The following is a 26,999-nucleotide window of genomic DNA, read 5'->3' on the forward strand; positions in this document are numbered from 1 at the left end:
ATTGAGGTTCTGGCTGATATGTACATATATCATCAGACAGTACGTCTCACTTGACAATATGTGTCAGAGGAAGAACAATAATTGTTTGTATACATCTGAAGTGTGGTTAATGTAATATGTAGCTAATTGGTAGTGTATGCGATGGAGGGGGAAAGGAGCCGGTCACCCTATTCCATTATCTCCTGGCCTAGTTGCCTCATAAGTGGTACCTTGTTGGTATCACTGGTGAGGTTCATACCTGTCTTCAGACGTTGACTAAACAACAACAACTGACTTCAGCTACTCATGTGTCGGTTTTCACACACACTAGAGCTCAGCACGAGCTCGGGTCAAGCCTTCTGGCCGGATTCCGATTGAAATTCACTTATGCTTGTCAAGGTTGGGGCCGGGCTCAGGCCTATAGAAATGCAATATTTTTTTTTTTCGTGAATTACATACTGATTAAAAAATGATACAAAGATTTTAGTGCATGCATGATTAGATGTTCAACCAGCACCCATCCACAACAGTAGACTACCAGTACCATGAGTTATTGTTTAATTCGACTTCATATTTCATAATGGCATTTGCCTCGTCGTAGACATAGAGAGTCATTCAATGCCAAACCAACCAGTCACTCAACTCGACCTCAGATTTCTATGAAACTTCCAGGGATCCTTAAATTCTTGATTAAATTCTAAATTAAAATATGTTTTTAGAAAAACTATATCTTGTTAGGTTTTGATGTGATTCATTTTTAAAATCTGCAAAAAAAAAAAAAAAAAAGTTTTTTTCGTTTGCACTAACGTTTTCAATCTTCAATAACTCCGTTTGTATAAGTTCTACAGAGTTTTTTTGCACCTCATTTTAAAGAGAATTTCACGATTTTCAATTTGATATGCAACTTAACTATCTTTGGTAAAATAAAAAGAAAATTGAAGAAATCAAAAAAAATTTATCAACAAATTTTTAAGATAGTGTTTTTTTTTTCTTTTTGAGAAAAATATTTATTTATTCATTCAGTGTTCTGCCCAAGGGCAGGTCTTTCACTGTAAACTCAACTTTCTCCAATCTTTCCTATTTTCTGCCTTCCTCCTCGTCTCACATGATCAACATATCTTAATATCATCTATCATCTGATATCTTCTTCTACCCCGAACTCTTCTCCTGTTTACCATTCCTTCCAGTGCATCCTTCAGTAGGCAGTTAATTCTAAACCAATTTATTTTCCTCTTCCTGATCAGTTTCAGCATCATTCTTTCTTCAGCCATTCTTTCAAACTCAGCGTCATTTCTTATTCTGTCTGTCCCCTTCACAAGTTCCATTCTTCTCCATACCTGCATTTCAAATGCTTTTAGTCACTTCTCTTCACTTCGTCGTATTGGTCATGTTTCTGACCCCATATAATGCCACACTCCATACAAAGCACTTCACTGGTCTCTTCTTTAGTTCTTTTTCCAGAGGTCCACAGAAGATACTCCTTTTTCTATTAATGCTTCCTTGGCATCAACATGACTATTTTATTTCAGTTTCTAATAGTTACAAGGTTTGAAGACCTTTTGAGGTAAACAGTATTGAAAAAATGACTTTCAACAATGGATGCAGATTGATAATAAGTCTGTACTGAAAACCATTACAAGAATTTTTAGAAGACTTGTTTGAGAGTTTACCAAAACTTTTAAGATATTCATTTATCACTACACAATAATCTGCCTATTTGCAGCATCTCAAAGAAAATCTACCTCAGAATGAGTGTATTGTAGGTTGTGATTTCGCTGAGAATTATTAATTTTTACTTCAAGATACTGTGCAAGGGTTTCATTGGAACAATGCTCAAGCGACAATACATATGTTTTTCTTATGTACTATGTAGATGAGGAAAGCAAAAAGCTAATGCACTTAACTATAATTTGAGAAAAATTCGTTCCGGCACCAGGAATCGAACTCGGGACCTCTTAGCTGTGCGCACTGAGCGCTCTTTCGATCTGAGCCATACCGGGACACGACCCACTGTGCCAGCCAAACTCCTCTCATTGTATTATATTATCAATAGCCTACTACCTGCATTTAAGACATTCAAGCCATGTATGCAAGAGCGCATATTTAAATGACTTTATGGCTATTTTCAACAACAGTTTGTGAGTTACTGTTAACATTGATATATATATATATATATATATATATATATATATATATATACACATATATATTCTTATATGAGACCTCGCCATCCTCATTGAATAATTGGTGACTATAAGTAGCCATACTCTAAATATCTATTAATTTAAGAAAAATTCGTTCCAGCACAGGGAATCGAACCTGGGACCTCTCAGTTGTGCGCGGTGAGCGCTTTTTCCATCCTAAAGCATTGATTATTTATTTTACTTGGGAGACTGGGAGATTTTTCTTTCTCATGCTCCTACTGGAGTGATATCGCTCACAGCAGGTATTGACCAATGTGGCCTTTGACCTCTGCTTTATCAGGTACAGTACTCTTTGGGTTTCGGGTTGGGCTCAAGTGATAATTATAATCTCGAGGTTTGGGATTGGTTCAGATCGGACCGGATCTTAAGAATTTCGACCCACGCAGACCTCAAACACACACATACACACGTCTTCTTCAGACATACCTCATACATATACAAAGTTCAGACTAATGTGTAACATTGACAAATTCATGGACCATTAAGGAAAATAGGCCTAGTTTTGTTTTAAATTAAGATATAAACTTTTCATCAAGTACGCCTCCATGCATCTCAACATTTTACATGCCCTAATTTTACTGCAAAAAGTGGCTCTCTGACTGGTTTTCAGACCATTTGTTTAAACTTGGAACATATGGAGTCATCAAGGCTCATACAATTAATTTTTACTTAATTGTTTGAGCAACCTCCTCTTTAACTAGAAAATGTGAATTTTTCGTCAAATTTTAAAGACATCCCTATTTTTTTCCATTTATGCTTTACGCAGTGGTCGTCAGCACTCGCTGAAATGGGTAAAGGGTAAGCAGTGCAACATAATATGCCCCATTGTGCAGCAGGAAGAGGGAGAGAGCCAGCAGTGCTGATGATCGCTGCTTTACAGTATTGTTGCAATATGAAGTAAAAAATTGGTTTATTTTCATGCAGTTGCATCCTGTGATATTCAGAAACATTGTTTCCTTGTATCTCCATTTATTTTACAATAGTTCTCAAGTGGGATATTTATGAACACATCTTTTGTTTTCTGCTGTATGGACATGTCATTTTGGTAGTACTTCGAACAAATATTGCAGAAAGTACCTCCTTTTGGTTTTGTCAAAGCAAATCCTTATATTTTGTTGTCCATGAATACTTCTTTTTAATTTATATTTGAGACCTTTATTCTCCAGCATTCATGGTGATGGAGTCCAGCTTTTCTTCTATAGGATCATCTTGGCAGTCTACATCAGTGGTCGGCAAAAATGACGTCATATAAAATACAGCCTGCAAAAAACAGTAAAAAGGAAGGTAGGAGGAGGGAGGGGCATGTAACACCTTCACTATTGCAAGTTTTCAGTGTGCAGAGATGGACAGCGAACATACTCAAACTAAGAAAAAGTTCAATTAAGTTTATGTCAGTGTATATTTGTTCATTTCTTTTTAATTTTTGTTTGATTTTATTTTTTTTCTGTTATTTCATGCCCAATTTAAGCTTTGTGATGAATGTATAATTGATTCATTAAATTTAAGAGTGAAGCTGCATGTAGCCAATTTTAACTGAGCAACAAGATGTGTTTCTGTGATACACAAAATTCTCTTTGATTTTACAACTTTCGTTTTGGAAAAAATTGCTCACGTATATATTACAGGTATGTATAACAAAAAGTAGCTGTCATATTGGCGGCAAATGACCTAAGAATAGGGATTTTGACTTTCTAAGTATTTTGAAAATATCTACTCCTGCCAAATCTTTACATTGATGTTTCATATAAGTGTAATTTAATAGATCTAGAACTTCTGCTTGTAGATATGGCCTGATCTTCATTATATGCACATTAAACTGATTTGCACACAATTAAAAATCAATCTCTATGTTTTTAAAATCTACTTTCAGTCTTTTTAAGAGGTTGCAAGAGTGACTACACACAAGGAAAATGATACAAACTTTTTTCCGATAAATTTGCTTTCCATACAACTATCAGACGTACAAATGTTGTTATTATTATTGTTTTTGTTGTTTCCATGCAAACAGCGATTTAAGTTTTCAAGGTTTTCTGACATACTGGCAAGAAATGAGAAATTTTTTACCCAATTTTTATCCATTAATTCAGGAATGTTTGTATCCTGAAACAGAAGAGTTGCATAAATATCATATAAAATTTTCCAAATAAATGCGGTAGTGAATTCTGTCATCTATGATAATCAAACATCTTGTTTTATGAAATCATCTATCAGATTGCGCATGTGAAAAAACAAGCCAGTCTATCCACAACTGATCCTGTCGTGTTTACCTGACCACTGCTTAACTTTGAATGAGCATGTGATGGCTGAGGAGCGGGAGATCATGCCTTACCCCTCCACCCTGCTTGTGTGTTAAGAGGTTGACTCACGAATCAAGAAATTTCGACGACTGGTCTACGTCATTCTTGTCTTCCTACCATAGCTGTCTTGGTGACTTTAATGTTATACATTTTATTAGGCCTACATGTTTCAATCACATGACATGCATTTTTAACCCAACTTGTGATGGTAAGCTCTATTGTTGTCCATTTTCATAGCAAAAACATATAGATATTGGCAACACAAAAGAATATTAACCATCTGATCCAAAAGTTAATCGATATCTCAGAACATTGGATTTTCTCTATTTGTTTCCTAATATTCCATTAACGTCTGTGATTTTATTAATACTTTTATCTGAAATGTTGATAGTTTTGCAGTGTAGTATGTGCTGCAAAGTTCATAAGTGAATCTTATTCTCTGCAGAAAATACATTTTGATGTACAAAATTCCAAATGCCAAACAGTTATATCCAGTTACTAGTTTGAAAATAGTCACTGTTATTATTCTTGGAAAATTAGGCATCAGATTTTTTATTTTTTTTTAATTTCGCGCCAATATTTATTTTCACTAACTTTTTATTATTATTTAATAATGTCCGTTTATAATAATTTTTGCTGAATAATACGAAATCTCAGAATGGTTTCTTTCTTTGCCAAAAAGTCTGCATTTTCATTTTCTTTTACTCCAAGAAGATATCCTTTGTGAAGCAAATATTTTTGTCTGTTTTTGTAGAAACAGAATTTTGGTAAGATTTCTCTCACTCTTGTCTTCTGATGTTAGTGAAACAGTACCCTGAATTGCAGATTTTGAGTCACAGTTAATTGTTGTAGACTGGTATAAATGGCTTCTAATTCATAGTCATAGTGTTTAGAGTGTTCTCCTAATATATGATAAAGGCAAAAAAGATAACAAATGCCTGCTTTAGCAATATTATTTTATTACAGAGATCCGTTTGTAAATGTGTAACTACTCTAATTTTTTGTTATAATATAGCTTACTTACTTACTGGCTTTTAAGGAACCTGGAGGTTCATTGCTCCCCTCACATAAGCCCGCCATTGGTCCCTATCCTGAGCAAGATTAATCCAGTCTCTACCATCATATCCCACCTCCCTCAAATCCATTTTAATATTATCTTCCCACCTACGTCTCGGCCTCCCCAAAGGTTTTTTTCCCTCTGGCCTCCCAACTAACACTCTATATGCATTTCTGGATTCGCCCATACGTGCTACATGTCCTGCCCATCTCAAACGTCTGGATTTTATGTTCCTGATTATGTCAGGTGAAAAATACGAGTGCAGCTCTGCGTTGTGTAACTTTCTCCATTCTCCTGTAACTTCATCCCTCTTAGCCCCAAATATTTTCCTAAGAACCTTATTCTCAAACACCCTTAATCTCTGTTCCTCTCTCAAAGTGAGAGTCCAAGTTTCACAACCATACAGAATAACCGATAATATAACTGTTTTATAAATTCTAACTTTCAGATTTTTTGACAGAAGACTAGATGATAAAAGCTTCTCAACCGAATAATAACACACATTTCCCATATTTATTCTGCGTTTAATTTCCTCCCGAGTGTCATTTATATTTGTTACTGTTGCTCCAAGATATTTGAATTTTTCCTCCTCTTCGAAAGATAAATCTCCAATTTTTATCGTTCCATTTCGTACAATATTCTGGTCACGAGACATAATCATATACTTAGTCTTTTTGGGATTTACTTCCAACTTTATCGCTTTACTTGCTTCAACTAGAATTTCCGCGTTTTCCCTAATCGTTTGTGGATTTTCTCCTAGCATATTCACGTCATCCGCATAGACAAGAAGCTGATGTAACCCATTCAACTCCAAACCCTGTCTATTATCCTGAACTTTCCTAATGGCATATTCTAGAGCGAAGTTAAAAAGTAAAGGTGATGTTATAATATAGCTATAGTTTATAATGCTAATACAGTAATTTAATTATTTGTATATTTGTGTTCTTTTTCTTTATATTTTAAGATTATATTGTATATCATTGTATTCAAGTGGAGATCGTGGTGTTAGCAATTTTTCGGAAGTAGAGTGCTGTAATCCTTCTGTATAATTTTTACTTCTTGACAAAAGAATTATAGTAAGCACTACTGAAATTCTGAATAAAAAAATAATCCTGACTTCTCTGTATTTTGACTATTATAGAATACCCATATATTATGTACTGTGAAAGTTTATAATCTCTTCCAGGATGGGAAAGGAGATATGGCTAAACTAATAGTAGTATCATTGTCCGTGCAGCCAATTTTATCTTTGGCAGCAAGATATAACCTTTTAGCAGATGAAGCAGCACAGAAGCTATCAGGTGTGTCAATCACAATTGAATCAGTCGGAGCTAAAAGGAACTAAGTCACTTTTCACAACTTTTCAGGAGAAGAAGCAAAAAACATTCCACTAATAACACAAATATTATATTTTTATGTTATAGAAGACAAAAGAATATTTAAAAGTCTTAGTTCCTTCTTCCACTGTTCGATGCGCAGGACATCCATTGTTCAAATTGTTGCATAACCCAAAACTGCATATTTTGACTTAGATCTTTTTAGCTCTGACCGTTTCAATCTAATATAAAAATAAATTAACATTTCAGATTGTGAACTACTTGCATGTTTCATTCCCAGTGTTTATCATTCGAGAAATGGAATGGTGGTCTGTTTTGCTAGTCCATTGTGTTTGACATGTCCACACAACTAAACTTGAAAGAGTTTCGGATAATAATAATTTGTAGATCTTTTCCTTTGTCAACAAATGAATCTTCATCATCTGCTAAAAGTATCATAATAAGAGAAATTTTAGATGTAAAATTTTGTTATATTCAACCAAATTTTTTATGATTTCATCAACGTATAAATTAAAAACATTTATGTGTTAATTGTAAATTATTAATTTCATCTTTATTTCTTTGCATATGCAGGCTATTTCAGAAAGTTGGGTGCTGACATAGTGCTAGATATGACAGTTGCAGATGATTTTGCAATTTTGGAAAGTCAGCAGGAATTTATAGAACGTTTCAGAGCTGCAGAAGGGAATGGAAATACTTCCAAGTCACTACCAATGTTAGCATCGTCATGTCCAGGTATGAAATAGTAACCTAAGAATCAGTTCGGAATATGCATTACATACTTTCGTGTGATAAATATTATAGTACCTGGTTGACTAGTCTCAGCCTGTTACAGGCCATCTTCAGAACTGATTGGTGGTGGTCTTGGCGTCTTTTGTTTGCATTTCCTGTGGAGGTGTGTTTGTGTAGTGTAATGTGGAATAAAAGAGTGTGTGTGTTCTGAAATTAAGTTGTGTGTTAAGAATTTCATTTGGATGTGTTTTTGTGTGTGTATATATTTCGTATTTGTGCCCATTGTGCAATTCAAATCAAGAAATGGGTTCGGAACACCTCAAAATGTGTGCTTCAGTGGCTGACCATGACAATATCTTTGAAAAATATTCGAGTGCAAGAGGCCAAATGTCTTTATTGTCAAATGCCTGGCATTAGAAAACAACAACATAGTTCGTATTGTTCTAGTGTGTTTAGTTTCTGGCTTTTTGTTTGAAAGCTATATAATACATATTCTGAAGTGATACAATGTTTAAAGTTGTGTAATCAAGATGTATAAGAATCGGTGTTAAGCAGCATTTACACTCACACACATCCTAGGTTGTGTGCATGTTAAATGTAGTCAGAGTGATTACTCTGAAAAAGAACATGTTCCTGCCCGAGTTCTTCTATGTTCTGCATTCAAATGTGCCACATAGAGTATATATGCAAATGCAAAATCTGTGCTAATTTCGCGTGATTATTAGGCATGTTGAATGTTGAACAGTGTTTGTAACCATAGTTCCTACTAACAGGAACCTACTAGACTAGACGGCAATTCGGAAGGCGGGTGGCCACTAGATGCGCCGTAGCCTGTATGGCATGTGACGTCACAAGCTTGAACAGGAGAACCAATCAGAATCAGTCTATAACAAGCACTTCCTGAGTTCGTTTGTTCACGTGCGAGTATTTCAACACATTGAATAAGTAAAACTAACATTTACTATGTGTATGTAAGGTAAATAAATGGAAGAAGAGACTGTAAAATCACAAGTATTACACAAGCAGGCGCGGAAAATAGTGTTTAAGGTGTATAATTATTATAAAAACGTTAACGAGCAGAACGCTGCCGGCCATCTTGATGATGGCAGCAACGTTGCCAACGTGCAAGTAACGACTGCAGAAGCATGTGGTGTGGGATTGAGAAACGTGCAAAGAATATTGTTAGTGAAGAAAAGAGGGTTTGTTTGGTGTCCTGCTTACAGTAATCAACGGCTAAGGTCATTATTGTCTTTTGATAATTTAAATTCTCTCCTGCGCTATTTGTATTGCACGTGCGTGAAGTACGATGTGGCAATGTTGTACGCTGCCTTGCTCTCTCTATCTGTCTCTCTCGACGCAAACGCTAGCAGACAACCCGCCTTCCGAATTGCCATGGACTCTAAAGTAACTGAGAGTAATGTCAAACTGCCCACTCCTTCTCTAGTTTTGCAAGATGACTATCGTCCATCACTTTCTGTAAATTTATTTTACTCTATTCATAGTGAACAAAATTCTTTCCTAAATTATACACAAGGTGATTACTTTAAAATCTACGCTAGTCTATATAATTGAGGGGGGTCCCGGCAAGAGAGTGCCAAGCCACATTTTTGACCAAATTGAACTAATCATGCCATCTCATGGGAAATAATATATTGAAGATTATGGTGTCAAGCGTTTCTGCAGAAAAACCAACAGATGGCTCTATTATCCGTTTTATGTTCTTGCCCTAATACTTCATGCATCTTCCATAACTTCAAGACAATGTCAAGCAACAAAGGTAGTTTGGAGAGAATGGTGCGCAGAAGGAAACTGAATTTTTCTAATGAATCAGATGGTGAAGGCAATGATTCCACTTTCTGAAGAAGAATTAACATCAGAAACTGAAATACAGTTATGTGTTGCCATCAGAGTGTTAAATGTAGTTGTGTTGGTTGTACAAAGTATGGATTTAATTTTAAAAAACGTGTTTCAATTACCCTAATGACTTAATTAGTAATAATAAAGTTATTATTATTATTATTATTATTATTATTATTATTATTATTATTATTGCTGCTGCTGCTGCTTTCTTCTTCTCTTTACATAAAATGGATGTTCTTTGTTCCAACATGGTCTTCCCAACTAAGCATCGGAAGTCAACAGTCTTAATGTGTGTGACTGACCACATGATTGCCTTTGTGCTGGTAACATTTCACATGACATCTTGCGTAAATCACTCACTGTAAATCATGCGGTTAAAAAGACTGATTTAGTGTACTACAATATTATTGTTACAGAATGCATGTTTGTTCGAATCCTCATGGGGAAGGAATTTTCTAATGAAATTTCGGCCAGTGTATGGGACTGGTTCCACCCAGCATCGTGATGAATTTCGGGAGTTATGATAGTAGTAAAATTCAGTTGTGGAAACCAGCCTTAATGGCTGGGATGATCATCATGCTAATCACATGATACATTCTTGTTGGATAATCATTCACCTATGCTGAGGCATGTGGATAGGAGGGTATCATGTCGTTGTATGCTAGTCTTTAGATAAGGCAGAGTTCGGATATGCCCCTGATAGACACGATCTTTCAAATATCCCCACAACTAGAAGTCTCATGGATTTAGGTCGGGGGATCTTGATGGCCACACATCTGAAATTGCCTAGAGATGATGTGATCATTCCTGAAAGTTTCTCGCAGCAAATCTTTCACCTGGTGACCGACATGTGGTGTTGCCCCATCTTGCATGAAAATAATGGTGTGGTCACAGTTGCGTTCACTCGCTGCACAAGTAGGTCCCTATAACGTGTAGATGTTACTGTTCACCTAACAGGCCCGCAAGGTGTTCATGTGTTTGATCTTTACTGCCTTTTTCCTACACCCATTCACGTTCTGAGTGCTTACAGCGCCATATTTTCATCTGATTGCTAGACTTGGATCTAATTATTTTTTTTGCATAATTCGCGAGTGCATTGCTCAATTATCATATCTACGAGATTTCACACTCCTACAATCATTACAGTTCGTGCTGTGCCACACTGAACACCGTCAGTTTAATTATAACCACCTGGTATATAATGTGTGTAAGAAATATGGTGCATAATATTATCACTTTCACAGTACTTACACGGGTACAACACTTTCAGCACCTCCTATACACTTGTATTCACCCTATCTCATACAACTTGCTGGCACGAACAGTAAACACCTCTTTATCAGCTTAGTGTTTACTCATAGGTCACGAAGGCCAGAGGGAGGGGGAACGATGATTCACATTCTTTCTGGAGGCAGATTTAACTTGGGCACGTAGTATCTGTGTTATTGTATGTGTACGTGTGTGTGTGTGTTTTTTTTATAAATATAAGTGTGTATGCATCCTGCAACTTAACATTTCTTATATTTCAGAATGACATACAGGTTTCCTCATTAAAGCAAATAGGTAAGACCAGAGACATCATCTATTCTGTTGTGCTCCTAATGCCTTGCTAGTCAATTGTTTGGAGTAGCTAGACATAATGAGCCCAATAGAGTAAGTGACATTGATGGCACCAGTACGTAGATCTGAAACATTGGAAATATTGAGTTTCAGCACATAATGGAGTACCCCAAAGTCTGTATTTAATCTCTCTTATGTATTACTTATTATTTCAAGACAGTGAACACCACTATTGTATTCACGGATAATGTTATCAACCGGTTTATGTTATTTATGAATTCCCATATGGACTAATACTGAAATACTGAAAAAATTCCGTTTACTGTGATCATAGATTTGGTTAATGTTATCACAGTTGTGATTAGGGAAGAATGTACTGTCACTTCCAAGGTATTGTATTTCCAGCACCAAGCCCCTCAACAGCTCAGGTGGAGGTGTGTAGGATGTTCAACTTCAAAGAAATAAGAAGACCTGTCAGCATCATAGACTTCCTAAATAACCGTTGTCAGCATAGGTAGTTCTCCTCCCACACTTTCTCTTTTAGACGACAAGAAATATTTCATCCCTTACGTTAGTACAGTAATTTAGTTCCTGCTTTTGCATTGTGAAGTTCTCAACTGCCAACGAATGCTGAAATGTAAATGTTTTGCGACTTGGTGTTTAGTACAATTCAGTGGACTTCAAAAACATTATGAGTATGAAAGATTCATTAATGAACTCGTGCAGGAAAATTAAAAACAAACAACAGTTAATGACTATTTTAAGTGATTGAAAGAATTAACCATCAGTGATACTGTGTTATAACCAGGCAGTGCATTTGTTCTCAAACGTACAGCGGATCGAGTAGTTTCTTCTGGTACATCCATTATATTATGTGGGTGCATAAGCAGGATAGTATTGCAAACAGCTATGCATAGGGTCATTAAATAACAATGATGTAATGTATTATAAGTATGCCCCTGTAATGTCATATGTAAACAAGTTTTATGTGATATTCGTAAAAGATTTGCATTTCATAACCTCAGAATATGTTTTCATTCACTGCAATGGGATAGGTTTTGATAAATGAATTATTTGTATATATTGTGTAAAATGTAAATATTTCTAATTGGTATATTGATTTTTATTGTTATTATTTTGTCTCTGTAATGTCATGTCATGTAGGAAGAACATTTTCTTAGCTTAAACAAATTTTTACTGGTCATTATAGTAAAAGATATGAATTTCATAATCTCAGAATGTATGTTTTTGTTCACCGTAACAGAGTTGATTCGTTAAATGAATTAATTATATATATATATATATATATATATATATATATAGAGAGAGAGAGAGAGAGAGAGAGTATACGGATAATGTGTATCATGTTTACTATTATGTTCTATAATATATATTGTATATTCTAGTTCAGTATTATTATCGATCTAATTATATTTTCTGTCATATGTAGCACTAATATTTTGTACGAAGCTAGTTTCGCAGTGTTAGTCGTTTATATGGTTAAAAAGTAGCTGGACAGACCATTTCAGTTTAGTAGCAATCTCACTTACAGTTGTCATGCTCCATTATTATTATGTACCGAACTAGGTTATACCTTTCGTAGCATCCAGATGTACGCATTTAAGGATCAGAGTTTGAATCCTAAAACTCCAGAATATACTAACTGATAACTTTCCTAACTTGTTTGTGAACGAAAATGCGCGGCCTGGTTATAACTTAGTTATATTTATGATCGTAGTGTAATTATACACTATGAATATGTAGTAAATACTGCAACTTTCAGTTTGAATTTTTCGGATACTGTTATCAGTTAGTTAATGTTATCAGATTATCTGGATCCCAGAGTGATCATAATAAGTGGTGTTCACTGTAGTTAAAATTACGTCTCTCTCTCTCTCCTTTCCTCCCTCTTCCCCCCCCTCTCTCTCTCTCTCTCTCTCTCTCTCTCTCTCTCTGAATCACTTTCAATTAATATGAATAAAGTGGTGATATGTAAGTGTAACAGCTTGATTTAATTTTTGGATTTTATATTTTTTTTAGGTTGGGTGTGTTATGCAGAAAAAACTCATGGTAACCTTATTCTACCGTACATATCAACCACAAAGTCCCCGCAGCAAATTATGGGTTCTCTTGTCAAGTACCATTTGGCTGCTCAGTTGGGAAAGAAGCCAGATGCAGTGTATCACCTAACACTTATGCCTTGTTATGACAAGAAACTTGAGGCCTCCCGGGAAGACTTCTTTAACCAAGAATTACAGACACGTGATGTTGATTGTGTTATCACAGCAGGTGAGATATTTTTCTTAAATTATATAAGAAAATCAACATAACTTAAACCAGAGGGTACCAGTGAAGAATGAATTACTAATAAATGTAACAGAATTTCTGACTTCAGAAACCTGTCATTATACAAGTGCAGTAAAATCTTGATACTCCGTAATGATAACCTATTAATTGTGAGTTGTGATGCTCGATACTACTACTAACTAATAAGTTAGTTACAGTATGTGCTTTTTGAGGTTCTTTTCATTATTATTATTTTTTTATTTTGTTTGTGTACAATTTCCTTCTCATTTTACCTGTTTCTTAATAATACAGTACATAAGTTTTTATTAAGTATTTCTTGCTCTGTACCATTATTGTAGTGTAGGCTGTTGCAACTCCAAGTGATACCATATTTACTCGCGTAATAGGTGCACTTTTTTTCGATTTTTGTAACAAAAAAAACTATTATTATTATGCGAGGAAAAAATTTTAGTGAAAAAAAGTACACGTATTAAAGGTGCGCCAGTTCGAATGCTGAAATAATCAGTAGAATATGTAACGATATATGGGCCGCAACTAATTTAAATATTGATTGTGTCGCACTTAAGACGATCGATAGATAGCAGCAGTTGTATAAACAGATGATAACTTGTAACAAAAATTATGCTTCACACCTGTGGAGTAATGGTTAGCGCATCTGGCCGCAAAACCAGGTGGCCCGGATTCGAATCCTGGTCAGGGCTAGTTACCTGGTTGAGATTTTTTCCAGGGTTTTCCCTCAACCCAATATGAGTAAATGTTGGGTAACTATCGGTGCTGGACTCTGGACTCATTTCACCGCATTATCACCTTCATGTCATTCAAACACTAAATAACCTAAGATATTGATACAATGTTGTAAAATAATCTACTAAAAAAAATTTAAAAAATACGGTTTATTTAACGATGCTCACAACTGCAGAGGTTATATCAGCATCGCCAGTGTGCCGGAATTTTGTCCTGCAGAAGTTCTTTTATATGCCAGTAAATCTACTGACATGAGCCTGTCGCATTTAAACACACTTAAATGTCATCGACCTGGGCTGGAATCGAACACGCAACCTCGAGCACAGAAGGCCAGCACTATACTGACTATACTACTTGTAACAATGAAGACAGCGACAATAAGACAAGACACTTTATTGTTATTGTTATTATTATTATTAATTAACACTAGCCTTACCTCATTCACTGTCAGGTTCAGCATCACTGCAGATGTTCTAAGAATACTACATTATTAATTGGAGAGTATATTTTGTGCGCGTAAAAAAAGAACAATTATGATTGCAGTGTTACCATGCATTGTTGTTTAAAAATTTGAATTTAAAACGTAAGTAGTGCATCCAATCTATTACACGGAGATTTTTTTTATTTTATTTTAATGCAAAAAATTGGGGTGCATCCATTACGAGGTTAAATACGGTATATGAGTCATTCCACGTCAATTCGGACAGTTTAAAGAGAAAAATGATCTTCGTGTCACCAATTTTTATTAAACTTTTTTTTAGGCATTCTATGAATAAAAATACACACACATTTGTTTTTATTGTCCCCAAACTCCTTTAATTTAATAGTTACAAAATATATAAATTTCCATAAAAGTCTGCAGTTGCATTCTGTTCCTTCATTTGCTTTTTGCTAAAGAGGTCACAGTGGAAAAAGATGTGCTGTTCTTACAATGATGGCATACATTTTCTCATTTCTCAGAAGATATTAATTTTAGGAACCATGTTTGTAAGATTTTTATTTCTTGATTTAATGCATACTACTGTCTCTCTAAATATTGGAACCGTTTTTTTTTTTTTTTCAGAATACCCTGTGTATTATTTATGTTGGTAATTCAATAAATAAACAGCCATTGGTAACAGCTAAATGACGTAATTCACCACTCCCATACTTTGTGATTGTATCAGCTTCCTCTTCATCCCCGCTCCTCAAACCTAAACTGAAATGCTGCAGACTGCATTTAACAGTGCTTCAGCTCTACCTATTGCTTTGGACAAGCCTGTACTAGACTCTCGCTAATTCAGCCTTCAGTAATCCAGCCTCCTTGTAGTGTACTTCCTATCACTTTTAATGTAGTAGTTGTGTGGGAAATTTGCACCAGTCTCACATGCCTATATTACTTATACACATATATATATATATAGACACACACACACACACACACACACACATATATATGCTACTGGAATTAAATGATAGCTGTGAGCAGTATGGGATGCAAATAAGGCGAAGAGCATGGTCATAGGAAGAAAAATACAGAAGATAAACTTGCGAATTCTAAATGAAGCAGTAGAGCAAATGGACAGCTTCAAATACTTGGGGTGTGCTGTAAGCAGTAACATGAGCTGCTGCCAGGAAGTGAAAAGGAGGATAGTAATGGCAAAGGAAGCTTTTAATAGAAAAAGGAGCATCTTGTGCGGACCTCTGGAAAAAGAACTAAGGAAGAGACTAGTAAAGTGCTTTGTATGGAGTGTGGCATTGTATGGGGCAGAAACATGGACGACTACTCTGTGCAAGGAATGGCCAGTTTAGCAAGAATCTACTGTATTCTATTGTGCTTTGTCTGCAAGACTTGACAGCTATGACTTTTTCTTTTAGGGATTAGCTTTGGCTGTCTGGCTTCACCATTGATAGGTATTACGAATACATGATGGTAAGAATGAGACGAAATTCTTAAATTGAAAAATAATTTTATAATATTGTATTGACTATACAGTCTCTCTTCACTTCAGTAACTTAAATTATTTATGATTCAGACATATTCTTCAAGGAACGACCACTCATATAAATTGAGGGAAAGAAGACAGAGGACGGACACTGGAAAGTTTTCTTTTCTCAATCGTACTATCAGGGACTGGAATGCTTTATCTGCAGACTTACTAAAGGCTTTACCAACAACCAAAAATGTATTTAAAAATAGGCTTAAGGACTTTACTAATAGACGGTAATTATACACAGTAATTAAAGGGTGTAAATGATATTTTGTTATTGAAGTGTTGTGTCAGTGAAGTGTGTTGTGTAAGTGAAACGTGTTCCTGTCAGTGAAGCTTTATAGTTTATAGTGGCAGTGCAAAGTATTTGAACAGTGAAATGTTTTTGAAGTGTTAGTGAAATCAGGATAGAATCAGTGAAATGTGTCGTAGTTCCAGTGCAGTGAGTTAGTTGACAACGAAATGAGTGTAATGTTGAAAGGTACTTGTACAGATATGAACATATCATACTCGTGGGTTTTAGTTCGAACTTAGGTTTAAGATACAAATTAGATTTATTTTAAATGTTATTTTAAGTGATCGTGCTTCATTTAATGTAGGATATTCCCTGTTATTATTATTATTATTATTATTATAAATTATTGTTAGTATTAATTATTAGTATTATTATTAATTGTATTTTAATTAATAAGTTTATTATTGTCATTATTAAGTATAATTAGTTATCACTGCCACCGGGTATATACCCATTGCAGTGTGAATAAATACATACATACACATACACATATTTGACTCTGGTTAGAGTACCAAATGTTGGTATTTCCTTTGAAATGTAGGTGTAAATGTATCCAAACATCCTCATTACAGACATTTAAGAAATAACCAAAGAAATTGGTATGCTATTTACATTGCTTTGCTTTAAAATGTGTTCATGATTCCTTTCAGTTGAATTGGAACAACTGCTGGAATCAGAAGGCCATAGCTTGTCTGCTGTAGATGCAGTACCACTTGATTTCCCGTGGAGTAAAATACAGTCCTCCACTCAGAGTATTACATCTCATAAAGGGTCTGGTTCGGGAGGATATGCTGACCACATATTTCTTCATGCAGCTACAGAATTGTTTACTGAAAGTGAAACAAAGCTCGAGTATAAATCACTTAGGTATGAAACACTACATTTACTCTATTTCATTTGTCTCTAGTTAGGAAATATATATTTATCTCTAAGTTAAGATCATTGTAAAAAGGCTTTAAATTGTATTTAATGAGTGCATTTATTAGACAGTTACTGTCTCCCATTGCTTTAAGATATTGTCAGCAATGACCTTTCTGCAATTTTGCTAGCATGGCAGTGTTGAGTCCATTTCTGGGGTATCTATAAGGCGAAATCCATTACTCCAAATGAACTGATTATTAGTTAGGCTGCTGACTTAGTAAGAGTTGAGTTGCATTTAGACTTGGGTATTTAACAGGAAATTCTTTTTGCTGGGAGCCCTTTGATTCGTGGATAAGTTTTTTTATGTGTTGCAAGTATATAATATGTTGTACTCCATTCTTACCTTCCTTGTGAAGAAAGTTATGCCAGAAAATTTTTTGGTCAGTCCTAATAATAACTACAAATCTCAAGTCTAATGGTTACCAATAATTAAGAACTTTGTAAAGGGATGTTGAATTATAAGTAGTGCACTTATTTTGTTCTTTCAAGAACTGTGTCACTTCTTTTGTGCTTCTAAATACTAAGACCTATCCATCAAAATTTAAATTCATCCTTGAGACGGACATAAATCGTTGCCCTAGAACATGTGTTGAGAAAGGTATCGATATTTATATGAATTATTTAGTCGCATGTTTATCTATGGAAATAACAGAGGCTACATAAATTGCATGTCCTCATTTTTCAGTAGTCCAGGAAGAACTGAAATCCGGCCTAAGATGACGATAGTTTGTTCATAATTATAATACTTCTTAACAAAATTATGAGAACCGAAAGGTTCCCCCCCCCCCCCCATAAAAACGTTTCATTAAAAGTCACGCATAATATTTCTGTTGTTATACATTTTAAATTTTTATGATGGTTTTGGTTTCAGTACTGAGTATTTATTTGACAACTGAACTCTTCTCAACTATTCTGGGCTTAAATTATGTCCATTTTCAGTTTGTGCATCTCATATAGTATGTGTGCCAGTAATTATCGTTACATGTACAAGACTTGAGACTACTGAAGTTTTGAGTTGACAAGTTCTCATTGTAGAGATCTTCACAGTTGTTATTGTGACATATTTTACCGCAAGTTGTGCACAGAATACTAGAATTCCACTTAAAAATTAATTGTCCCCAGTTGGGTCTTGAACTCTTGACTCTTGATATTTAAGTCAAGTCCAGGAGTAAACATCTTAAACACTATACACCAAATTATAATTAAACTTTTCATATAAAGGAAATTCTTTGTTTTGTCATTAACGTGACATTATATTAAGATTAAAAATTAACATCTTGTTTTCAGACATATACTACATAGAAACGTGAGGTGAACTTTTAAAATCTTTATTCAAGATATCATTTATTAGCTGAGAATGGATGCTTCATTTCATCTCCTCTGCTGCATCCAAAGCATGATAGTCTTGTCTTCAACCACGATAATTATTCGCGTAATTTCCCCTCCCCCCCCCCCCCTTTTTTTTTTTCAAGATTTAGGAGTGAAAATTCGAGAGGCAGGAATTATGCGATGACTATAAAAATATCAGGGGTAAACTGGTCATAAATGACATCAAACAAATAGTGTACTGTTGAAAATCTAATGTAATAAGCTTAAATAATTTTAGTATTACCATGACAAAAAGACAAAGTATATAATTATGTCTCGTGACGAGAATATTGTACGAAATGGAAATATAAAAATTGGAAATTTATCTTTTGAAGAGGTGGAGAAGTTCAAATATCTTGCAGAAACAGTAACAAATATAAATGATACTCAGGAGGAAATTAAACACAGAATAAATATGGGAAATGCCTGTTATTATTCGGTTGAGAAGCTTTTATCATCCAGTCTCCTGTAAAAAAATCTGAAAGTTAGAATTTATAAAACAGTTATATTACCGGTTGTTCTTTATGGTTGTGAAACTTGGACTCTCACTTTGAGAGAGGAACATAGGTTAAGGGTGTTTGAGAATAAGGTGCTTAGAAAAATATTTGGGGCTAAGAGGGATGAAGTTACAGGAGAATGAAGAAAGTTACACAACACAGAACTGCACGCATTGTATTCTTCACCTGACATAATTAGGAACATTAAATCCAGACGTTTGAGATGGGCAGGGCATGTAGCATGTATGGGCGAATCCAGAAATGGGTCATTCCACGAGATGAGGGACATAAAGACAAAATTTTATATTTAATCGAAGAAACTGTTCTTTTGCATTAAAAAATTCTCCAATTCATTGACTTTATACAGCATAGTATAATTTTAATTTTGGCGGCATAATTTCTTTGTTCCCAACAAGCAAAGTCGACATGGCTGCTACAGAGGGATTCTGGTGAGATTACATCATTTGATTTTAGGACATAGCTATCAGAATATTAAATTCCATGAAGTTAGTGCTATATTACCTTTGAAAGTAATTGTTTCAGTGCCTGTATGTAGTAACAATGAGTGGAAATATAATCTATTAAAGTAGTTATCCACTGTTAAAAGAAATACTTAGGTTATGTAACGTTTGTTACAAAAATATTAATTTTATTTCATAATTAGAAAACTGTTTTTTATTTTAAAATGAAACTTTGTATTATCTTACTTCCTCATGTAAGCTACATAAATACTAGACGTTCTGATTTTTAAAATAATAATTTTATATAAATTCTGTGTAACAAACGTTACATTAAATAATAACAAAAGTTACATAACAATGTGGTAACGTTTGTTACACAAAAAATAATAAGATAATCAGATTTAATACATGAAATGATTGATTAATGGCCTATGTTTGGTAGGCTTATATTTAAAATAAGACGTGTTTTAATACGTTTTCATGTTTGATGGGCCATATATGCATTTCAGTATGAAAAAAGCTCCAAAATCTGCTGCTGAGAGAATGCGTGAGTACAGAGCTAGAATGGACACAGAAAAAACTCAAGAGAGACTAGAAAAGTGTCGTAATATTATGAGGAAACTTAGGAAAAAGCCAAAATCAAAATCAGAAAAATCTGCAGAAAGAGAAGCCACTAGGAAGCGAGTACAAGAATATCGTAGAAGACAAAAAGCAAGAGTTTTAAGTTCATGTATTTTGAAAGACGGTTCTTCAGGAAGTCCTCCTTATAAGAGTGCAAATTCTTTTGGAAAGGCTATAAAAAGAGCACAAAGAAACCTTCCAAGGAGCCCTCGAAAACAAACAGCCGTAGTAAGAAAGCTTGCCGAATCATTTAATCTATTAGTACAGCCAGCAAAACATTCCACATCTTCTACATTGTCTATTACTGCAGATACTATGAAAATGGTGAAAGATTTTTATGAATGTGACGATGTTTCCTGCCAACTCCCTGGAAAACAAGATTTTATTATAATACGTGAGGATGGAAAGAAAGAATATATGCAAAAAAGACTGCTTGTATATCATTTGCGTGAAGTATACACGAGCAGAATCCAAATGTAAAGATTGGTCTATCAAAATTTTGTGAAATGCGACCGAAACATGTCAGGTTGGTCTCTGATAAGGATCAGATAATGTGCTGCTGCCCTTACTGTGAAAACACGCAGTTAATGATTTCAGCAGCGCCCTGGAAAACAAGTGAAAAACCAAAAACCATCCAGGAGCTTCTGAAAGAAACAGTTTGTCAAACTGAAAATAAGAACTGTATGAAAAGAAGTTGCCAAGAATGTGGAGATATTGAATCCACACTGATTACAAAAATTGATGATGACTGTGATGAGGTTCACACCAAGCAATGGGAAGGTGGACATCTGGTTCAAAAAGATATGTCTATAAATGAATTCTTCACTTATTTCAAGAATCAGCTAACGCAACTATCCAATCATATATACAATAAAAGAAGACAATGGAAGGAACAGCAGAATCAAAAATCATCACTACAACCAGGACAGCTGATTCTCCTAACAGATTTTGCTGAGAACTATGTAGCAAAATTTCAGAATGAAGTTATGGCAGCACACTAGACACACACATCAGCTGAAACATCAACGACAATCTATACTGCAGTTTGCTATTTCCGAAAATCTTCTACTGATGATGTCACAACAATATGTTTAGCAGTCATTAGTGATACACAGAGTCATGGCACTGCTGAAGTTGCTGCTTTCAATGAAATCCTACTAAACTATCTGTCTACATTAAAGCAGTCTACTATAACTTCAGTTTATCTGTGGACTGATGGTGCTGCACAACATTTTAAAAACCGGAAGGCAATATCATACTTATGCACATTATCCAAAATTCTAGGATGTAATGTTGAGTGGAACTATAACGAGTCTTACCATGGTAAGGGCCCACACGATGGTGTTGGAGCTACCCTTAAACGCAGTGTATGGAAGCAAGTTTTACAAGGAAATGCTACCGTGCAAAATGCTGAGCAATTTTATGACATCACAAAATCTAACATTTACAACATACATTGTTTTTATGTCCCTGCTGGTAAAATTGACTCAATTGCTGCAAAATATGTAGAAGAATGGAAAAGTGCATTGCCAGTGGTAGGAATCCAACAAGCCCGATGTGTGAAAATTGCTGCACCAAACACAGTTGGGCTCTTCTCAAATACTGGAGATGTTGAACCATTTAAGAAACATAAAATAAAAGAAACGCAGGAAGAAACAAGCAGTCCTACAAAATCTACTCATTCCATTGATCATGCCATGAATTCAAAATTTTCAGAACTATCAGTTGGTGATTATGTATTGGTTCATTACCCACAAACTGGACAATATTATGTTGGATATATAATCCTTCTCAATTATGTGAGTAATATGTGTAGTGTACAATTCATGAGAAGAAGAGAAGGAAAGAACACTTACTTTGTGTACCCTACAAATGACGATATAGATGAAATATCCCCAGACCTAGTTTTAAGCACATTGCCTAAACCTAAGGAAGTTAGGGGAAAATTTATTTTCAACACAAATTTTACTGTGCTAGTTGAGTAAGAATGTTATTGTACTCTCAAAAATTACCTTTTTTTAAAATTATCACTAGGATGTTCTTTACAAACTGTTCAATTCTGACTCTGTAACGTTTGTTACACTGTTGTAACGTTTGTTACTCTAAGTTTTTAATTATTTTCAAGTAACATACATCTGTAGAATTAAAAACGTTTATGTCATTTAGTTCTGTAATCTTCCTAGATTCAAGCTGTATTTTTTTTATCTGACATAAAATATTGTAAGAACAGGGAATCACAACAGTCTTTCACAACTTGAGAATCCATGTCCTTTGATGTAACGTTTGTTACATTTTTTTCAAATTGTAAACCCAAGAACATGCACCATCACAATATTATATTTTTGGTACTGTATAATCTTCACACTATCCTCTATTACCAGGTATGTTCCAAAGCATTGCTCTTGTCTACAGTTGACTGCAGAAAAATGTCAAATGTTCAAATCCATGTAAGAATGTAACGTTTGTTACAATTGAATGACCCAAATGCATATAGAGTGTTAGTTGGGAGGCCGGAGGGAAAAAGACCTTTAGGGAGGCCGAGACGTAGATGGGAAGATAATATTAAAATGGATTTGAGGGAGGTGGGATATGATGATAGAGAATGGATTAATCTTGCTCAGGATAGGGACCAGTGGCGGGCTTATGTGAAGGCGGCAATGAACCTCCGGGTTCCTTAAAAGCCAGTAAGTAAGTACTACCATGACAATATCTTTGAAAAATATTGGAGTGCAAGGGGCCAAATTACTTTATTGTCAAAACGCCTGGCATTAGAAAACAACATAATTTTAGTACTAAATAAGTATAATCAGTGACAATTTTTGTAATTAATTAAGAGAATTATTAAAGTTTTGCGACTTTTTTTCATTCTGTATGCTGTGTCTTGGTTACATTGCTGAGATCTTGTGACAAACTTCGGACTCATCCCTGTCAACTTTCTCCCCATAGTTGAGTTTAACGACACTGACGCTGTGACAGAATAACACTGTAGCCTATGCACAATGATACCTAACTGTGTTCTGACTAACTGACCAATAATCAACAGATGCGCTGGTGATGAAGATTGCAGGTACCATTAGGTCTTTGTAGAAGGGGATGTATTCGACCTTGGATTTTTCACAAATTCTGTTGTGCTGTACTTGAAATTTTCATAAGGATGTCCAAAGTTATAACAGAAAAATTGTAGGCCTAGGTAATCCACATTGTATCAGAAGGGGAAATTGCGCGAGAAAAATATTTTTTAAAAATTATGTATTAAAAATTTGGGGGGGGGGGATTATGAGAGTAAATACGGTACAGTACATACAATTTACATGTTGTTAGCAAATAATTAATAGAATCTATTTCTTTTTCTTATCCATCTTCTGCTCTTCATAATAATAATAATAATAATAATAATAATAATAATAATATAGTAAAACCCTGTTTTAATGTTCCCATTTTTAAGAACTAATCTGTTAAGTCCCAGCCAAATTACCATAAGAATAATGTAAGTCCCGATTTAAGGAGTACTTTTCAAGTGTATTTTGTGATAATGAATCCGAAATATCAACTCAACTTCGAATAATCAGTAGTACCAGGATATTTGATAGTGCATCTTAATCGATAATAATGCAGCAGCATTATTCGTTATGATCTTGCTTTGTTCTCACGAGTTGTGTGAATCCTGTCTCCAATTTTTTTGTGTTTTTTTTTATATGCTGTGTATGCATTGTTATAATTGTGACTAAATGGAAGAAATTAACTATCAGACAGAAAGTGAAAATAATAAGGGATGTCGAGACTAATCCTCAAATAACACTATCACATATGGCAAAAAAGTGTGGTTTGCCGATCACTTCATGCTGTGGGGAATAATGAAGAAGAAAGAAGAAATTTTCAATGCCGAGTTCAGTGTGGTTCAGGTTCAACCAAACAGAAAAACAATCGTGCCACACCATTTGAAGAGTTACAAAATATTTTAATGAAATTTATTGTAAATAATAATAGTTGTTGTTCAGTCAACTGTCCTAAGACAGATCTGAACCTCACAAGTGATACCAAGAAGGCACCATTTACGAGGCCAGGAGATTTGTACAATTTACAATTTATTTACAATTTACATTTGGATAGATACCCGAAATGAGCATATGCTCGTGCTCGGGTACAGTCCAGTAGTCTACATAAATTTTACAGGGTTCAAATAATAATGCTGATGATATAAAATAATAGTAACAATAATAATAATAATAATAATAATAATAATAATAATAATAATAATAATAATAATAGAATAACCGTGACAGAAATTATACAAAGATTGTTTTACAAAATAATTCATTAATAATAATAATAATAATAATAATAATAATAATAATAATAGTGATAAAACAAAAATATTTACAATAATAAAATAAATACTAAGACGGATAAAATAAAATATAAAACCATTAGCGAGAGTTAACACAACTTAAATAAGCATATAATAACCGGAAAAAATGCCAAACTCGAAAATCAACAGAAAAGTTCGTTGTATCACAGACGACAGCAACCGCCGTATTGACATTGTGTTGTGCATTAATGGTAGCAGTGGGGAGCTGAAAGTCTACGTTACTGCCGTTCTCTTCGAATCTTCTTGTATAATCATGGGAAGTTAATGCTGCAAAAACAAAATGTCTACGAGTCAAACTGTTCATTATTACCAGGATAAATACAAATAATACTGAAATATATTAATCGAGTTTCAGTTATAGATCTCTCCTTTTGTGCAAGAGGTATCATATCAAAATATTTTATGAATGGCGGGGAAAATATAAATTTCAATAACTTTCTAGTGACAAGTACAATCAAGTGTATCTGTGGCTATGCTAAGGAATCATTTATTGGAGATATACACTGTTATTAATTAAGAAAATGATCTATTTATATTTATTACAATGTTTTATCTTATAGGTTACATGCATCAGATAAATACAATAAAAATTAGTACCATATAATGCTAGTAACACTTAAAAATATTATAATAAAAATTATCAAATATCTTACAAACATTTTCACTTTATTTTTAAACTTAAGAATGTGTAAATTGCTTAGGTCTGGATTATTTTTCAATACTGAATTGTATAGTCTTGGTCCATAATTCCTACTGTGTCTTAATCCAGCTGTAGTGTGGCATTTAGGTTCTGCCAAAAGAGTTGGGACATTTCTTCTGGTGTTGTGTATATGTTTTTCAGTTATAAAATTCATTCTATTTTTGTGAAAATAAGTTAGTAATGTATCTTTATATATTTGCTCAATTTTTAGTACTTGGAATTCAGAATAAATAAATTGTGTCGGATAATCAAGTGGTTTATGCAGACAAATTTTGATGATACGTTTTTGTAATAATATTAATGGAGTTAAGATAGTCTTTGTCATTCCACCCCATCCTATTATTCCGTATTGAATGACTGATTGAAATAAGGCTAGATAAACAACACGGAGAACATAGATAGGCATATATGCACGAAGGGTTACAAAGTTGTGAATTGTTTTCCGTAACCTATTACATAAATATGTTACATGTTTATTCCATCTCAAATGTTGATCAATGATAACACCTAAGTATTTTACTTGCGTGGATTCTGTCAAGGAAGAGCAATTGCAATCAATCAAGTTTATGTTACTGCAATTGTGTATTTTTAAATTTGTATCCTTATCGAGTTTGATTTTTCTCAGACTAGAAGCCGTTAATGTAAAAGGAACTGCAGTTGTTTTTGAAATGTTCAATGAGAGCAAATTTTCATCTAACCATTTCTTAATTATATTTATACCTCTATTAGCATTTAGGTAGGCATCATTCCAATTCGATCCACTAAAAATTACGGCTGTATCATCGGCATATGCAAATATATCTCCAGATGTGTTTCCTATATCAATATTGAGCAAGTCATTGATGTATATTAAAAATAGTAGTGGGCCTAAAACTGTACCTTGTGGCACACCTATATTTATATTACGAATTTCACTGTGTTGGTCATTAAATTTCGTTAATTGGGATCTGTTGCTCAAGTATGACTTAAATAAATTTAAAGCGATTCCTTTAATACCGTAGGCATGAAGTTTAGAAGTGAGTATATTATAGTCTACAGTATCGAAGGCTTTTTGAATATCTAGAAAAACTCCTAAACATTTTTTACCCGAGTCTAATTCTTTGATAATCCTTGATGTTACGTTCATAATAGTGTCGTCCGTGCTCATGTTAGTACGGAAGCCAAACTGCTTTTGACTTAATAGACTGTTTTTTCTAAGAAATTAATTAGCCTGCTTTTAATACATTTTTCTAATAGTTTAGAGAGACTTGGTAAGAGTGAGATGGGTCTGTAGTTACTGAGATTGTTTCTGTCACCAGATTTGTATATAGGTATTACTACAGCACATTTAAGATCAGTTGGAAATACACCTTGTGATAAACACAAATTAAAGACATGGGTTAGTGGTTTCGATAAGGGTTCAATAATCATTTTGAGTGTTCTAGTAGTGATACCATCAACACCCGGAGCCACATTATTTTTTAAAGTTTTAGCAATAGTTATAATTTCTTTATCACTTACGGGAAATATGAACATTGATGATGGTGGTGGTGATGATGGTGGTGGTGGTGGTGGTGGTGGTGGTGATGATGATGATGATGATGATGATGATGATGATGATGATGATGATGATGATGATGATGATGATGATGATGGATAAGAAAAGGAAGAAGATAGTCTCGGGTTTTTGTTAATTTTTGATGCTATATTGTATCCTGTGTTTGTAAAATGAGCATTAAAT

General features: G+C 34.3%; 1 protein-coding gene across 3 annotated transcripts in view; it reads left to right on the plus strand.

Moving 5' to 3' along the window:
• The window catches only part of LOC138704867 (probable cytosolic Fe-S cluster assembly factor GK14772), a 37,081-nt gene that overhangs the window by 5,306 nt on the left and 4,776 nt on the right, over positions 1-26,999 (plus strand). For all 3 annotated transcript variants that reach the window (XM_069833208.1, XM_069833210.1, XM_069833211.1), the window contains 4 exons: positions 6,724-6,838; positions 7,448-7,609; positions 13,067-13,315; positions 16,993-17,209. In XM_069833208.1, the coding sequence (XP_069689309.1) occupies positions 6,724-6,838; positions 7,448-7,609; positions 13,067-13,315; positions 16,993-17,209 (743 nt within the window). The remainder of the gene's footprint in view (positions 1-6,723; positions 6,839-7,447; positions 7,610-13,066; positions 13,316-16,992; positions 17,210-26,999) is intronic.

This window comes from Periplaneta americana, chromosome 8 (assembly GCF_040183065.1).
Source record: "Periplaneta americana isolate PAMFEO1 chromosome 8, P.americana_PAMFEO1_priV1, whole genome shotgun sequence".
Lineage (NCBI taxonomy): Eukaryota > Metazoa > Arthropoda > Insecta > Blattodea > Blattidae > Periplaneta > Periplaneta americana.